Below are 16,175 nucleotides of genomic sequence, written 5' to 3'. Positions count from 1 at the left end.
CGGCGTGCTCTTCAGGGAACTCATCTTGAATGGCTCCGACTGCTGGTCGAGCAGCCGGCTGCTGGGGGGCTGGAGGCGGCGGGCCGGGAGGCGGAGGCGGCACCAGCCCCTCGCCCTTGGAGATCCGTGTGAGCCAGTGGCACTTTCGGGTCGTGTGGTTGGACGGCTTCGCACCGCTGTGGAACTTGCAGGGGGCATCGAGAGTCTGCTCGTAGGAGAAGGCCGGCTGCCAAGCCGGCCTGCCGCCCTTCTTCTTGGGAGCGGGCCGTTCTTCGGGCTGCTCATCTTCAACTGTGGCCACCTGCCGACTGGTGGAAGGCGGCATAGGGGCCTTGCGCTAATGGTCGTTCTGGTAGGGGCGCCGATTGGGGTCGCCAGCCGGCGTCTTGGGAGCCGGAGCGAGCACCTTCCCAGAGGCGTCCACTCGGAGCTCGGTCTTCATCGAGGAGTCGGCCGTGGAGTACTTGTCCGCGATGATCAGCAGTTCGTCGAGGGTAGCCGGTTCGTCGCAGAGGAGTCGGTGCTTGAGGAGGGTGCCCTCTCGGCACCCGGTGGTGAAGTATTCGATGGCCTGAACCTCGTGCACCCCCTCGCAGGAGTTGCGGAGCTCGGCCCACCGCGTGAGGTAGTCGCGGGTCGACTCGGTGGGCCCTTGGATGCACAGGGAGAGCTGATGGGGCTTGGGAGGCCGCTTGTACGTGCTGGTGAAGTTGCGGACGAAGACTTCCGTGAAGTCCAGCCAGCTGTTGACGCTGTAGGGCTTGAGGCTGTTGAGCCAGGTGCGTGCCGTGCCTTGCAGCATGAGAGGGACGTACTTCACGGCTACGCGCCTGTTGCCGTTCGCTATGCTGACAGTAGTTGAGTAGTCGATGAGCCAATATTCCGGCTTCACAGAGCCGTTGTACTTGGGCGTGTCTCTGGGGAGCGAGAACCCTTTGGGGAAGGGCTCGTCGCGGATGTGGGAGCCAAAGCATGGCGGGCCGACATCGTCTTCTTCTTCTAGCACCAGGGATCGAGCCAGGCGGTCGATCCGGTGGCGGGCGTCGTTCTCGCCGACTCCTTCGCGGTGGCCTAGTCGGTCACCAAGAGTCGGATGCGTGACAGGCGGCGGGGTGGGATATCTCTCCCCTCGAGGCGGGGGAGGAGGCGGATTTCCTTGGCGCTCCACTGCTCGAGGGCGGCCTTCCGCGTCGCGCTCGATGGTGATCCGAGTCTGGCTGCGGCTAGCAGCCGGCTCCTTGTCTTTCCTTGCGCGGGCACCACTCGCAATCGGCGACCGGGATGTCACGGCGTGCTCTCGGCGCGGGGGAGGACTCTCAGCGCGGGCGCCGGCTTCGTGCCGTTCTGCGGCCGCGTCGATCAGCTGCTGGATTCGCCTTGTCATGTAGGGGAGCTCATCGGCTCCCAGCTCATTTAGCTCTTCAGCGGTCGCTTGAGCGGCTCGCAGATTCTCGAGCGGGGTGGCGTAGACGGGACGGTCTGCCCCCAGCATGCTGGCGATGGCTGCGCCGCGCTTCTGGACGAGGCCGGCTCGGCTCGGCCCGCCATGAGGCGGCGTGCCAAAGGCGGCGCGGTCGACTTCGCGCTGGTGAGCCTCGGTGAGGCGTCTCATGTAGGCTATCTTCTGGCCTTCCGCGATGAGGGCGAGGCGGCGTGCCTCCAGGGTCTCGGCGTCGGCGTCAGCCGGGATGGGGACGGATAAGTCATGCATCGCCGCTTGCAGGGCGTCGTGGGCGTTCTCGCCCGAGTTGGCGACGTGGCTGATGATCAGCACCTCAGCGACAGCGCTGCTGCCGCTGTCAGCTCGAGGGAGAGGGTCGTCGAAGACTACCATGTCGGAGGGGTAGGCGTCGAGCGATGTCGTGTCAGAGTCGACAAGCATCGGGTCGGTGGAGCCGACCGACTCCAAGTCTGCGGCAGGCTCGCTGGAGACGTGAAGTTGGTCGAGGAGGCTGACGAGGCGGCTCTCGGGGTAGTCCGTGCCTGCGTCGGACGTGGGCTTGTCGGAGATGCGAGTCTCGCCGAGCAGATCGGCGAGGCAGCTCGCTGCGCAGGCGCCGTCGACGCCTTGCAGCGCGTCGGGGCAAACGCCATCGGGTGCAGCAGGCTGGCTGCGCTCGCGGGGGAGAAAAAGGGTTCCCGTCCAGAACAGGTCTCCGGACGACGGTGCACCTGGCCCCATGGTGGGCGCCAAATGTCGGGTGGTAGGTGCGACATATGCCAACGGATGGCTTATCATTGTGGGAGCCAGTAAGACGTCACCGGTGCCTGGAAACGGGATGAGGCGAAGACATGCACGCCGGCGAATCTTACCCAGGTTCGGGGCTCTTCGTGGAGATAACACCCCTAGTCCTGCTCTGCGGGGTCTCCGCATGATCACTAGATCAAAATAAGTAGCTACAAGTGCTCCTTGAGCTGTCTGGCTAGAGGGAGAAGAAGGGCAAGGCTACCTCTCCTTTTCTCTCTATATGATGTGTGTAATTCTATGAGACCAACCCTTTGCATGGGCGTCCCGGGGGGTTTATATAGGCCTACCCCGGGGGTACAATGGTAATCCGGCTGGCGCGCGGGTCCCAGCCGTCAGTGTATGTGCTCGCCGGCTTCTCCGCCGGCCATTGGGGCCCGCCAACTGGTGGGTCCCGCCGGCTGCCGGCCTCTTGGCCGACAGGCCGGCCCCGCCGCTTGGGGGCCTGGTCGGCGGCTGGTTACTGTTGCCTTGCCTCTAATGACGAGGGCTTTGTCGAGGTAAGTGCGGCTACAGTGCCGCCGTCTTGCGGACTCTCACTGTAGCCTCACCTCGTCTTGTCTCCTTAATGAGGCACGTGTTTCGAGGGAGGGAGGTAGCCGGCTATTGGGAGCCGGCTACACCCCTGGCCGCCTAGGGGAGGCCGGGCCGCCTTTGAGCGTCTCTCTGGCTAAGGGGCCCGCCGCCCGCGGGCCGTATTGGCGCCTGTCGTGGGTGACGTTGAGGTCAACATGGCTACAGTGCCGCGCCGGACGGGAGATGGCTGACCCGTACGGCGTCCTGTGGCCATGCCTGCTTCGGGATTCGCGGGTAGTGGGCTGTACTGCGGCCGCGCCCCGTCTTATCACCGTTATGTGGATGCAGTCTTGGTGGGTGCAGTCTTGGCCGGCTTCTGGGAGTCGGCATTCTTCATGGCCGGCTTCTGGGAGTCGGTCCTCTTGGGGCCGGCTTCCTGGAGTCGGCCATCTCGTATCTTTCCTGGGGGAGGCTTTCTGAGACTGGGTCGCCTTCTGGGAGTCAGCTCTGGGGATAGCCGGCCGGGGAAGGCGGCCCTATGCTTCGTATGCTTGAAGGCTCGAATAGCCTGATAATTTTTCGAAGAGTCGGGGGAGTCGGTTAGGCTACCCGTGGCCATTTACTCCGACAACCATCGAGCACCATACCCACGAGAGGAGCACGAGCACCACTCACGAGCACATCACAGGTTAGGCCCGACCTCTCCTACATGGAGCACGGGCTCCGATCCGCCCCGGGCCTCGAAATGGCCAGCACGAGCATGATACCTAGATCTGAACCTACCCGTCGGTCCAAACCCCAGAGAAGGAGGCCACCGCCGCCACGCCGCACTGCCTGCACCACACCATGCGAGATGCACAATGCACACCGCCGCAAACCTCCCACCAGGGAGCCTAGATGGACCCACTCCACCACCCCGCGCCACCAGATGTCCTCCCAGCGACAGATCCGGCCGTAGCTGGCCCGACCCCTCCCAGTCAGCCAGCTGGCGACAGATCCGACAGTACATAAACATTACTATCCACTCTTTTTGTACTCACAATTTTGTTTCGTTTTTTGGCCCTAAAGTCGACTGAAGTTATTCCTTCGCGGGGACCTTTTATTCAAGTACTCCATTCGGTCCTTTTTAGTCTGTATATAAGTTTTGTCCGAAGTCAAACTATCTCTAATTTGACCAAACTTATAGAAAAAAGTATCGACATTCACAATGCCAAATCAATATTGTTAGATTCATTATGAAGTGTAGTTTTATAGTATATATATTTGGTATTGTAGATGTTGATATTTTTTTAATATAAATTTGGCCAAAGTTTACAAAGTTTGACTTGATACAAATCTAATACGCAGAGTAAAAAGGACAGGAGGGAATATAACACTAGATCAAGTTTGTTTAAAAAAATCAGGATTTCTTTTTAGTTTTTCTTAAACTATTTATTTTAAGGTGAATTTTCAAATTATTTGATGATGCCTTGGGAGCCCCTTTGTTCCTTTGTTCGCTAATATGGTTACACGCACATAACATGCGACGCGCGTTTAACTAGACCAGATGCTCACAAGATGCTTGTGTTAACAACCGGTCGTCCACATCTTGCCACCGGTGCCGCTAACGATGGAGTGGTTCACGAACGTAGGCTCCGCGCCAGCCCCATCCGCGGCGAGGCCGCACGTCGTGCTGCTGGCCAGCCCCGGCGCCGGCCACCTCTTACCGCTGGCCGAGCTTGCGCGGCTGCTCGTGGAGCACCACGGCTTCGCGGCCACGATCGTCACCTTCAGCGGCCTCTCCGACACAGAAGCCCTCCCCAGCGGCCTCCCTGCCTCCGTCTCCACCGTCGCGCTCCCGGCCGTCAAGATCGACGACCTCCCCGACGACGCCCTCCGCGGCAGCGTGCTCGTGGAGCTTATTCGACGGTCCCTCCCCAGCCTCGGCACCCTGCTCCGCTCCATCGGCACCACCACTCCGCTGGCCGCGCTGGTGCCGGACTTATTCTGCTCCGCGGCGCTGCCCCTCGCCGCCGAGCTCGGCGTCCCGTGCTACGTCTTCGTCCCCAGCAGCCTCACCATGATCTACCTGATGCGCCGCGTCGTGGAGCTCCACGACGACGCGGCCCCCGGCGAGTACCGCGACCTCTCGGAGCCTCTCGAGATCCCCGGGGGCTTGTCGCTGCGCCGCGCAGACCTTCCGGTCCCGTATCGCGACTGTAACGGGCTGGCTTACGCGCAACTGCTCCGGGGAGGCCGGCGATACCGCCGTGCCGACGGTTTGTTGACGAACACCTTCTACGAGATGGAACCTGCCATGGTGGAAGAGTTCAGGCAGGCGGCGGAGCAAGGCACGTTCCCGCCGGCGTTCCCCGTGGGGCCGTTCGTCTGGTCAAACTCCGACGACGAAGCTGGCGCGTCGGCCATCCTAGAGTGGCTGGACCGCCAGCCGGCAAGGTCGGTGGTGTACGTCGCGTTCGGAAGTGGCGGAGCGCTGTCTGTGGAGCAGACGACCGAGCTCGCCGCCGGGCTAGAGGCGAGCAGCCAGAGGTTCCTCTGGGTGGTGCGGATGCCGAGCCTGGACGGCCGCACGTGTGCCTTCGGGATCGGCGACGACGACAACCCATTGGCGTGGCTTCCCGAGGGCTTCCTGGAGAGGACCAGGGACAGGGGCCTCACCGTGCCGGCCTGGGCGCCGCAGGTGCGCGTCCTGTCCCACCCGGCGACGGCGATCTTCGTGTCGCACTGCGGGTGGAACTCGGCGCTGGAGAGCGCGGCGTCCGGCGTGCCGACGGTGGCGTGGCCGCTTTACGCGGAGCAGAGGATGAACGCCGCTCTGCTGGAAGGGACCCTCGGGGTGGCGCTGCGACCGAGAGCGCGAGAGGACGGCGGCGTCGTGGCGCGTGAGGAAGTCGTGGCGCGCGAGGAAGTCGCGGCCGCCGTGAACGAGTTCATGGAGGGGGAGAATGGGCGCGCCGTGCGGCGCCGGGCCGAGGACCTGCAGCGAGCGGTGGCACGCGCGTGGTCGACGGATGGTTCGTCGCGCCGGGCGCTGGAGGATGTCGCCGCCAAGTGGAAGGCGGCGCTTGGCGGGGGCACGTGAGGCACGTACGCTCGTGACTGCACCAACTGCAAATGGGACCCCCCTGCCAGTTCAATTCGAATTTTATTAGTAACCAGTAATAATCCTGATAACCCGCAGACTTCTTTCGTTCCATAACTCCCAACACACACGCATGAAGAATGCGTGACGAGAGGAAAATGTGCTAAAACTCGATGTCCATGTGAATTAGGCGAACTCGGTCTCAGAGCAAACCCCAAATACACGCTGAGACATTTGAAAAGTAGACGAGTGGTTGTTTTCGGCTTTTATAAAACAGACAAAGGCTACAATTTGGCCAACCCTTTCCTTGAAGGCGATCGATGGTCCAAACTCTGCATGGAAGTGGAGTCATGAAAAAAACACTTCGTGTGGGTCTGATGTCCTAGCCGTAGAGGAACCACGTCAATACATCCCGAATTTGGTGGTTAAACTCTACTGTGGTGACGAAGATACTGTAGCCCGGAGGGGGGTGGGGGGGGGGGGGGGGAGGTGCAGTTGCTCCACGATTAGATGAGGCCGTGGAGTAGTTGCTGCTTACTGAGATTCAAGTGATGTTTTCGACTAATTTGTAGACATTTAAAAAGTAGACGAGTGGTTGTTTCTTCCACTCCTATAGAGCTTACAAATGCCATAATTTGGCCAACCATTTCTTTTAACGCGCCTGTTGGTCCAAACTCTGTAATCGAAGTTGAGTCATAGAAAAAAATTGTGTTGAGGAGGGAGAGAAGTTTCATGACCGTGGAAACAGTGCCTTCAAATTGTGCATTGCAACACGAGTCCAAAGTGAGCTTCCAATTGATGTCGTTGACTATTTGTGTTGTTGGGGTCCCCCTCCCCCCCCCCCCCCCCCCCCCCCCCCCAGCAGCCGTGAAGCATCATCCAAAGGGAGAAGAATTACCGTAGGCAAACCATGTTGATTCCCATATAAGTGTAAATGTTGGTAATAAAAAATTGTCCATAGGGCACCCTCTTAACATTATCATTTGTATCCTTAGAGATAGCAAAATGGTTAGGGGGTATGTATCCAAGCGCTTGCCGGTCTTTCCATTCTAACCATGACCATCTCAGACGCGAAGCTGTCATAACTTTCTCACGACCGAGCACAGCCAATCCTCCAAGGCGTGTGGGACGACACACGAGCTAAGTTAATCTTACGTTGCTTGACAAGCACTTTGTTTCGTCCCCGCCGAAAAAAAAGTTCCCAACAACTCCACAATAACTTAAGGGTGTTGCATGACAAGGCAATGAGCTCCCCAAATCCATGAAGAATGATGGCAAGATTGTTGGGGTCATGAAGATCTGTTGATTTATGGACAAAAACTTCACAATAACTTGAGCAAATACCCCAATCTCACTGAATCGAAAGCTTTTCTAATGTCAAGTTGGAGTTCTAGTGGGTTGCAGTTTTCTTTCCAAATTCCCAATATATAGATCCTCATGAATGCTTCTGTACTTGATGAAGGCGCTCGGACATTTGGAGATGAGCTGACACATGAAAAGTGGATTAGTCTGTAGTCATAGAACTCAACTCCTCTCACATTTCCTTCTCTAATACATTACTACTAAGACGTTTTTGTAGTTCAATTTAAACTGCAAAAAACATCTTATTTTTTGATATGGAGGGAGTAGTAAAAAGTGGAGTGTGCTTCCATTGAAAACTTTGGAAAGGTAATTTCGTCCATAGCACTACAGTTGCCTAAAAGGACACCGCTGCCCGCCAAAGTATTTGCCAAAATGAGAGAACGGAACAGTCGCCATGTCATTTTAAAACTTTTTCAGATATATTCTGGACTTGCTTATTGGGCGGAGGCACTTCTATACCACCACGCTTAACTGCTCAAGTCAATTTGAAACATAGAAGGAGAATGTGATGAATGGCTACCAAATCATTTGCTTCCTCAAAACGGTGTACAGTAAATCTTTGCGTCCAAGGCTTCACAACACGCAGCCACTGAAGTGCTGAAATAGAGCAACACGGAAGATCAACGCTGAAGATCAACAGGAAGTAGGTAGCATCAAGAAGAACCAGAACAAGACCAGATCGCATTGCGCAGAGAACTTGACGACCAAGTGATCTTGCATTCCATTCGACAATTAAACACAGATGATGGCGAAGCAGATGTCACCAAGACGCACCGCAAATGACGGCGGCACCAACCGGATTAAGATCCATGACTAGAACGGGTCTTACAATGCGAAATCGCTCGGGCAAACCATGTCCCAACTAGGCGAACAGAAGGACAAAGCGAAAAAGAAAAACTCTTAGGCTGATAAGACCTCGGAACTCTCAGTGAACCTTCAGGTTCATGGAAGACGATCACGAGCCACTCAGCTGCCCCTGCTGCTGCTTCTGGCTTCGCGCCCGGGGTCTCCTCCTTGACCTCAGGCTCCACCTTCTTCCTGCCAAACGCCTGCCACGCATCACAAAGCAGCCACAGGTTAGCCATCAGATCCCATCATAATGCTCAGATGCATCAGAAATACATCAACAGATTGGCTATCGGAATTGAGAAATTTAGAACAGAATCCATAACTGAAGCCTATCTGAATTCTGAATTAACAGAGCAAATACAGAAGTACAGCAAGAAACTACAATAGATGGCAGCAGTAGTAACCAGAGCAAACTAGATATGTGGGGTGTTGTGACACCACAAGCAGAACAGCGAAAGCTCACATGCCAAGATTCGGAAATCATATGCAGGAGCAGCCGCTATAAGAACATAACCCACCAAAGAATGGCTGATTTTTGAACGGATCCTTATCATTTAGAACAAGATTACTACTACAACACATAGCATCAGAGCATGAAATGTGGGTTACTGTAATAAGTAGTACAGCAAGCTTAAGATTTCCAAGAATAATTTTTTTTATATACAAATTAATGATACACTGCATTGGAGCTTCTACCATGCCTTCATTATTGTTTACAAATAATTCTGATCTTCCCTACAACTCTCTATAGAGAGAACAATGCACTCACTGATATTGCTTAAGTTTTACTTAAAGTTTGTGTGTTGTTGTCCTGAAAGGACAAATGAGTAGTATATATCAGCTGTAAATATCACCACATGTAATTCTTACAAGTGACAAATATCAATCTATTAGTTAACATCGTCATCTCCGTTTTTGCGAAGGTCTAGAAATGTATTTGCCTATCATTTTTTTCTGTTCGGCAGCCAATGAATTAATCAACTGTTGGAATGAACCTCCGTTGCATGTGTATATGAGTAGAATATTAAGTTCGGACTTAAAGTACATGCATGCCATTAGAATATTGTGCGTGTATGTTCTGAACTCACTTGGTATCTACCAGGCTAATAGAGTATTATTCCCACTCACTTGACAAAATTATACATCTTTCTTTCAATCTGGAGGCTAACTATGATAAGATGTGCACTTTTCACTCCATTAGAAAGTAAAACCACTGCTACAATCAACCCGACGAAACTGTCACTCAGCTTATCTGTTCCGCGTTCAATTTCGTACGTAGTAAACTAAAAAGTGCGTAGTCTTCATACACCAAGAACAAGAATGCTAGAAGAAATCGCATAGTAGTACTTCATGCAGTGGCGGAGCTTCAACGCGATTTGAGAGGGGGCTAAATGAGTCTTAAATAAAGTTGAGGGGCCTAATCTAATGTATTCTATTAAAGTTTGTCCAAATATTATTAAATATTATTATAGGTTTATACAAAGAAATAAAAATTTGATAGGGGGTCCATTTCCCCCTTTGGCCCTCACTAAGCTCCGCCACTGACTTCATGTACTCAGATCTCTACCTCATATTAGGGGGAACCCTGAAACTGGTTGCTGCTCGCCATGTTCCTGGCCCTCAGTTTGTTGAATGCCCACAGAAAAGAGCATGCCGCGTCGTTTGCGAGTTGGTCAAACCGACCCGCCACTTCCCCTTTGCCGCAGCTCCGAGCAATGAAGGCCAAGACCCTCAAAGGAATGAGACCCACCGCAGATACGACCATAATGCAGATTAAGATGATGCAGTGGCGGCGCTGGGGGTATTCCTGGGACTTACCTGGAATACCCAAGGATTGCGCGCAAAAAAAATTAGTACATATTATATACGGTAGAAAGCTACGCACGGAGCAGACACGACTGACTCAGCGTCTGGCTAGGCGCGCGAGCGGCTCGTCTCCCTCACTCTATTCTATTCAGTACTGCCCCGAGCCCATGCCCCACGATTGAATCGACCCTCTTTCCCCCAACCCCCGATTCAGCCTCCTCAGAAACCAGGTCTGGCTCCGGCGGCTAGGTCGGCCCTCTCCTTTCTTCCTCCCTCGCCTTCCCCCTCGGTCCCCTCCCCTCCGGTCGGCCCTCTAACCTCCCCTGCTGGCCCGCCCTTGCCCAGACGCCCTCCTGCCCTCTGCCCCGGCCCCCGCGGTGGCGTGGCTCCGCCAGGCGCCAGTCCGCCTCCAGCCTCCCTGCTGGCGGCTCCCCGGCCCAAGTAGGCGTCCAGCGCCCCAGCCCCAGCGTGGCAGCGCCCTCCCGGCTCACCTCCGCCCTCCAGTCCTCCACGGCTTCGTCCTGGAAATTTTGCATCCATCTACTGATCTACATCTAGTTTAGCATCCACAAGGTATACTTTCCCTCTGTTTTTAAAGAAATCTGGAGATTTTTCAGTGATTGCTTGTAAAACTGAAATTGAATTGCTTGTTTGTCCAATGTTTATCAGTCCATGCCACATTGCCACTGATTTTACTTTGGTCTGATACATTGAAATATTGCTATTGCCATTATGCTAGTGTTGTTTTGTTCATATATTGCTAGTGTTGTATTGTTTGGTTCATATACTACACTTAGAGGGAAAAATATTGGATGCATACCCAGCCTTCATTTCCTGGCACCGCTGAGACGATGACGATTACCTGCGGCCCTCAAAGGAATGATACCCATCGCAGATACGCCCATAATGCAGATTAAGACGATGACGATTACCTTCGCAGGATTGTCTCCCTTATGGTCGTTGGCCTTGCGTTTCACAAAATCCATCACTTTATCTGTCCTCGACCTCTTCGGCACGGCCGGCGGTTTTGAGTCGATTCATTAATTCAGGAGTTTGCAAAAATGTACAGGCATTAATTCAGGGATTTGTGTTGGGCTGGGGGGGGGGGGGGGGGGGGCAATAGCCCCAGCTGTATACATAGCTCCGCCATTGCATGGCACTGCCTCTCGTTTAGACTTTGCAACTATGATAGAAGGCAAGGATGAATGATTACTGGAAACCCGCACATTTATTTCGTTCCATAACTCCCAACACAGGAGCATGAACAATGGCTTGCATAGATTTATCCCAAACTCAGTAAAGATGAATAATGTGTGACGAGGGGGAATGTGCCAAAAACTGATGTCCATGTGAATTAGGCCAAGTCAGTCTTAGAGTGAACCCCAAATGCACTAGGAGACACAACATTTGAAAAGAAGATGAGTGGTTATTTTCGGCTCTCCTATAAAGCTAACAAAGGCCACAATTTGGTCAACCCTTTCTTTGAAGGCGACCAAAGCTGACAAATGCCACAGTTTGGCCAGCCCTTTCTTGTAAAGATGACCGATGGTCCAAACTCCGTCATCGAAGTTGATTTACAAAAAAAGGGGGGTGGGGGGCATTGCTCCAAATGGCCGGCTTCATGACCATGAAAAAAATCCCTGCAAATTGTGCATGATAAGATGAGGTCATACAGTATTGGCCACTCGAAGTGAGCTTCCAAGTGATATCGTCGACTATTTGCGTAGTTGGGATGTATCCTAGCAAAATGGTAAGGGGTGGTACCAAAACTCTTGCCGGTCTTTCCATTCTAACCATGACCATCTCGGACCCGGAACCGTCAAAACTTTCTCAAGACCGAGCACACCCAATTCTCCAAGGCGTGTGGGACGACACACGAGCTCCGAGTTAATCTTACGTTGTCCGTCATGCACCTTTTTCGTCCCCGTCGAAAGAAAAGTTTCCAACAACTTCACAATAACTTGAAGGGTGTTGCGCGGCAAGGCAATGGATGCGAGGTGATAAACCGCATAGGACTGAGAACTTACTTAATCAGGATGCATCTGGGGGCCTTCCCACAATCTTACCAATATAAGGGCCTAAAAATCAACCACCACAGAGAGGGTGCATCATCAAAGGGAATTCAAAAATGTTAAAGGGGGCCTCAGATGTGAATGATTGGAAACCCTTTAAGAACCTCTCGGAGTACAATACCGAGGCAATTAAGTGCACCACGGACCCCTTTTTGGCATTTGTAACTAACATGTGACCTCCCCAAATCGATGAAGAATGACGACAAGATTGTTGGGACTATGAAGATTTGTTGATTTTTGGAGCAATACCACACTTCTGTAGCAACTAGAGCAAACACCCCAATCTCACTAAATCGAAGCTTTTCTAATGTCAAGTTGGAATGAAAGAGCCAGAGTTTTCTTGCCAAATTTTCAACATACGAATTCTCATTGATGCTTGTGTACTTGATGAAGGCGCTCTGACATTTGGAGATGAACTGGCCATGAAAGGGGTAGAGGCCTAACAATCATAATCCTTGCAGTAATCTTGGCAATGACATGGATAAGGTGGATCGGTCTAAATCATAGAACTCGACTATGTTTCACATTTCCTTCTCTATTACTCTCTCTGTCTGAAAATAAATGTCTCAACATTGTACTAACTTTTGTACAAAGTTGTACTAAAGTTGAGACACTTATTTTGGGATGGAGGGAGTACTATAGAAGTGGAGTGTACTTCCATTTAAAACTTTGCAAAAGGCAATTTCCTCCATAGTATTGACGGGAAGTAGTACGCTCCCCCCCCCCCCCCCCCCCCCCCCCATGCAAAATCTTACATATGCCTCATACATGCCCAAGATTAGAGAACCCATGGTAGCACATGCCCAATCGTTCTTCTCTAGCAATGGGGATACACATCAAACATGAATAGCACAACAATTTCTTAAACCCGTTCCGCTAATTGTGTCGTCGCCGGTACGCCAACAGCTAGACACCCTAGACGCACCCTGGCTGGCACTGCCATGACAGTTATCTTGCCCAATTTTGATGGCTCGAGGAGATCAACTGTACGTTTGGTGACATCAGAGAACCCTAGTTCCGCTGTTTTTTTTCCGATGCCGGTCATCCATGTACCACAAAGACGGGATGTTCAAAAAGTTAAGGGTATGGCCAATGCATAGCCCCAAAGCTGATGCCCCGCAGGCCAACTAGGCTCGGATGCCACCATGGCAACTGGACCACTGCTTCAATTCGCCAGGTGAAGCTTGCAGAGGAGGTTGATTATTTAATTGAAAAAGTTAAGTAGTGGGAGGAAAAGAATAGGAGGATGAGGGAAAAGGTGGAGGAGGTAGGGACATGTGGGGACAAATAATGATGCATGTGAGGCAACACCAATGTACTTCCTACGTTCCTAAATGTGTGACGTGAACTACCAAAACGTCATATATTTAGGAAAGAAGAGAGTAGCTACCATTGGGCCGAGTGTGTATGGGCAATAGCCTGAATTTTCTCATGCCTAGGTGTTTGATGGAGCATACGGGCATTTACATACTGGATGGTTAAATTACCAAGGTCGTGTCCAAACACATGCCCCATGCGTTGCGGCTCCTTTTTGAAGGACATACATTACGAATCTTTTTCTCGACGGACCATCATAGAATACAAACTGTTAACCATGTTGAAAAAGACTATTCTACCCTACCATAGACATTTCACATATTTGCTATTGTACGTTTGTGTTTCTTTGTTCCACCAAAAAGAATCACTACAGTTGCCTAAAACGCCACTGCTGCCCACCAAAGTATTTGCCAAAATGAGACAACGGCTATGTCATTTTCAAACTTTTTCAGATATATTCTAGACTTGCTTCTTGGCCCGAGGTGCTTCTTTATCCCCCACGCTTAATAGTTCAGGTTAATTTGAAACATAGCAGGAGAATGTGATGAATGGCTACCAAATCAATACATTAAATCTTTGCATTGTCAGTCCAAAGCCCGAGGCTCCATTCAGAACACTCAGCCAGTTTAGTGCTGAAAGGATACACTGAAGCAACTAAACTCGACAGGAAGTAGGCTGCATGATCATATGATCTTCCATTCCATTCGACAAAATGAAGCATAGGTGATAGGACAAACAGATGTCACCAAAACGGACCGCAATTGACGGCGGCACCAACCGGATTAAGATCCACAACTAGGAACGGGTCTTACAATGCGAAATCGCTCAGGCAAACCATGTCCCAACTAGGCGAACACAAGGACAAAGCGAAAAAGAAAAACTCTTAGGCTGATAAGACCTCGCAACTCTCAGTGAATGAAGCTTCAGGTTGGTTCATGGAAGACGATAACGAGCTCAGGACGCCTTCACTGAGACTCCCCTGACGCCGGTGCTGCTTCTGGCTTCGCCCCCGGGGTCTCCTCCTTGGCCTCAGGCTCCACCTTCTGCCTGCCAAACACCTGCAACTCATCACGAAGCAGCCACGGGTTAGCAATCAGTTTCAACCAGACGTATCAGAGAACAGTAGCACAGTGGCTATCAGAATTCAGATTCCATCATAATACTACTATTCAGATGCATCAGAACATAGCAGCAGATAGGCTATCGGGATTGGGAAATTCTATCTGAATTCTGAATTCTGAAACTACAATAGATGGCATCAGTAGTAACCACAGCAAACTAGATGTGTGGGGTGTTGTGACACCACAAGCAGAACAGCGAAAGCTCACATGCCAAGATTCAGAAATCATATGCAGCAGCAGCCGCTATAAGAACAGAATCCAACAACGAATGACTGAAGTCTGAACGGATCAGTATCATTTAGAACAAGATTACTAGTACAACATATAGCATCAGAGCACGAAATGTGGGTTACTGTAACAAGTAGTACGGCAAGCTTTCTCAAGAGATCACAAGCATTTGACGGCAAAAAAGGCTAGATTCCAAAAATAATTTCTGAACACAGGACGGAATCTTGCAAAAATAAATCTACATGGACAGAGACTGACTAATGCTTACAGAGGCAGCGACTAGCAAGGTCACCCCAACTTTGACAGCAAGAATCAAGAAATCCGGATCCTTGTACAGGTTAATCGCCACCTATATATATCGCACAATGAATTGTCCGTAAGCATAACAATCTTAGAAGAAAAAAACCTCCAAATGCGTGAGGGAAAAAATAAGTGTCGAAGGATCTACGAATCGCTACTTCATCCACACTGCACTAGCATCACATGGTTGTTTTCACCGCACAGCCTCAAAATCAGACGAGCGGAAGCACACCTATTATCTAAGAAAATCATCCAGATGCTTCTCCGTGCAGGACAAAAAGTGCAAAAAGGATCTCGCGGAAATCGCTGCTACATCTACGCTAACTCCCTTCCGATTTAACGTGGTTGCCAGGAAAATAAAACAGAACGATTGCTACAAGAACATGCATTCCGATCCGAGGAACAAAGGGGGAAACGAAAAGTGGCAACATTTCGTAACAGCACGCGACGAATTATTCCGAAATTAAACGGCTAGGAACTACGCATGTGGCGAAATCCGCAAGAGGGCTAAGATCCTCATCGTGTTTCTACCAGCACAAGACGCACGATCTAGCGAGCAGAGGCACAGGACACGTACGGGCCAAGATCGAACAGCAGCAAACATACATGCATAGAAGTAGAACAAGGCAAAGCAGGAGCGCGTGCGTTACGGAACGGGGAGGAGGGGGAGGGGAAGGAGGAGGCGTTACCGAGCTGGTCTTGTTGGAGATGTACTCGCCGGCGGCGCGGACCCGGTTCTTGATGCAGTCCCAGTGCGTGTCGGCGCTGGTGTCCTTGAGCTGCTTGAAGTAGTCCTTGGTGGTCTCCAGGATGCCGGTGTCCTCGCCCGCCGGCTTCTTGAAGCACACCGGCGCCGTCGCCGGCTTGGTCCCCTCCTCCGGCTTCTTCCCGCCGTCGCCCACCTCCACCTTCTCCATCTTCTCCCCGCTCTCCTTCCTCTCCATCACCGACGACCGAACCCCTCGCCTCGCCTACCTACTGGATCGAAACCCCGAGAGGAGAGAGGAGAAAGCTTCTGGTGCTCTGGGCAATGGTGGCGCTGGGCTCGCTTTATAGCCGGGCGCTGGCTTGGCATCCACGAAAGAAAGCCGCGGAGGGACGGCACGGCGCAGCTTCTCTGACATGCGGGCCCGTTCCCCTTGGCCTCTCGCTGACGTGCTGGGCCCACGGTTTCCCGTTTCGACGGGCGCGCCCCCCTCGTGCCGTCGCGCGTTACGCTGACCGGTGGGCCAGCGCCGGCGCCTTCGGGGTTTTGTCAGGGTTTTTCCGTTGCTTCT

At 52.3% G+C, this 16,175-nt stretch overlaps 2 protein-coding genes across 3 annotated transcripts; one reads left to right on the top strand and one right to left on the bottom strand.

Moving 5' to 3' along the window:
• The first annotated feature begins 4,304 nt into the window (after positions 1–4,304).
• LOC123095958 (hydroquinone glucosyltransferase) lies at positions 4,305–6,155 on the top strand. The gene has a single exon (XM_044517525.1). The coding sequence runs from the start codon at positions 4,371–4,373 to the stop codon at positions 5,841–5,843; it is 1,473 nt and encodes a 490-aa protein (XP_044373460.1). The 5' UTR covers positions 4,305–4,370; the 3' UTR covers positions 5,844–6,155.
• Positions 6,156–13,991: 7,836 nt separating this feature from the next.
• Positions 13,992–15,935, bottom strand: LOC123095956 (uncharacterized). 2 transcript variants are annotated; one of them, XM_044517523.1, is made up of 3 exons: positions 15,588–15,935; positions 14,867–14,947; positions 13,992–14,307 (listed from the first exon to the last, which is right to left on the bottom strand). In XM_044517523.1, the coding sequence occupies exons 1-3, from the start codon at positions 15,840–15,842 to the stop codon at positions 14,215–14,217; spliced, it is 429 nt and encodes a 142-aa protein (XP_044373458.1). In that variant the 5' UTR covers positions 15,843–15,935; the 3' UTR covers positions 13,992–14,214. The 2 variants fall into 2 exon arrangements, with proteins under 2 accessions (XP_044373458.1, XP_044373459.1); XM_044517524.1 differs by lacking the exon at positions 14,867–14,947 and having other exon boundaries at positions 15,588–15,929.
• Positions 15,936–16,175: the final 240 nt, after the last annotated feature.

The sequence above is a fragment of the Triticum aestivum genome, chromosome 4D (genome assembly GCF_018294505.1).
Source record: "Triticum aestivum cultivar Chinese Spring chromosome 4D, IWGSC CS RefSeq v2.1, whole genome shotgun sequence".
Classification (NCBI taxonomy): Eukaryota; Viridiplantae; Streptophyta; class Magnoliopsida; order Poales; family Poaceae; genus Triticum; species Triticum aestivum.
Note: the sequence above shows the minus strand (reverse complement) of the source record. Positions and strands in the feature narration are given on the sequence as shown.

What these genes read in the sequence shown, in the direction of transcription:
- LOC123095956 (XM_044517523.1), bottom strand. Translation starts at nt 15,842, where the DNA reads ATGGAGAGGAAGGAGAGCGGGGAGAAGATGGAGAAGGTGGAGGTGGGC. An exon ending in TCTCCAACAAGACCAGCTCG is followed by an intron (nt 14,948 to 15,587) that starts GTAACGCCTCCT and finishes CGATATATATAG; the next exon opens with GTGGCGATTAACCTGTACAA. An exon ending in CCTTGCTAGTCGCTGCCTCT is followed by an intron (nt 14,308 to 14,866) that starts GTAAGCATTAGT and finishes GATGAGTTGCAG; the next exon opens with GTGTTTGGCAGGCAGAAGGT.
- LOC123095958 (XM_044517525.1), top strand. Translation starts at nt 4,371, where the DNA reads ATGGAGTGGTTCACGAACGTAGGCTCCGCGCCAGCCCCATCCGCGGCG.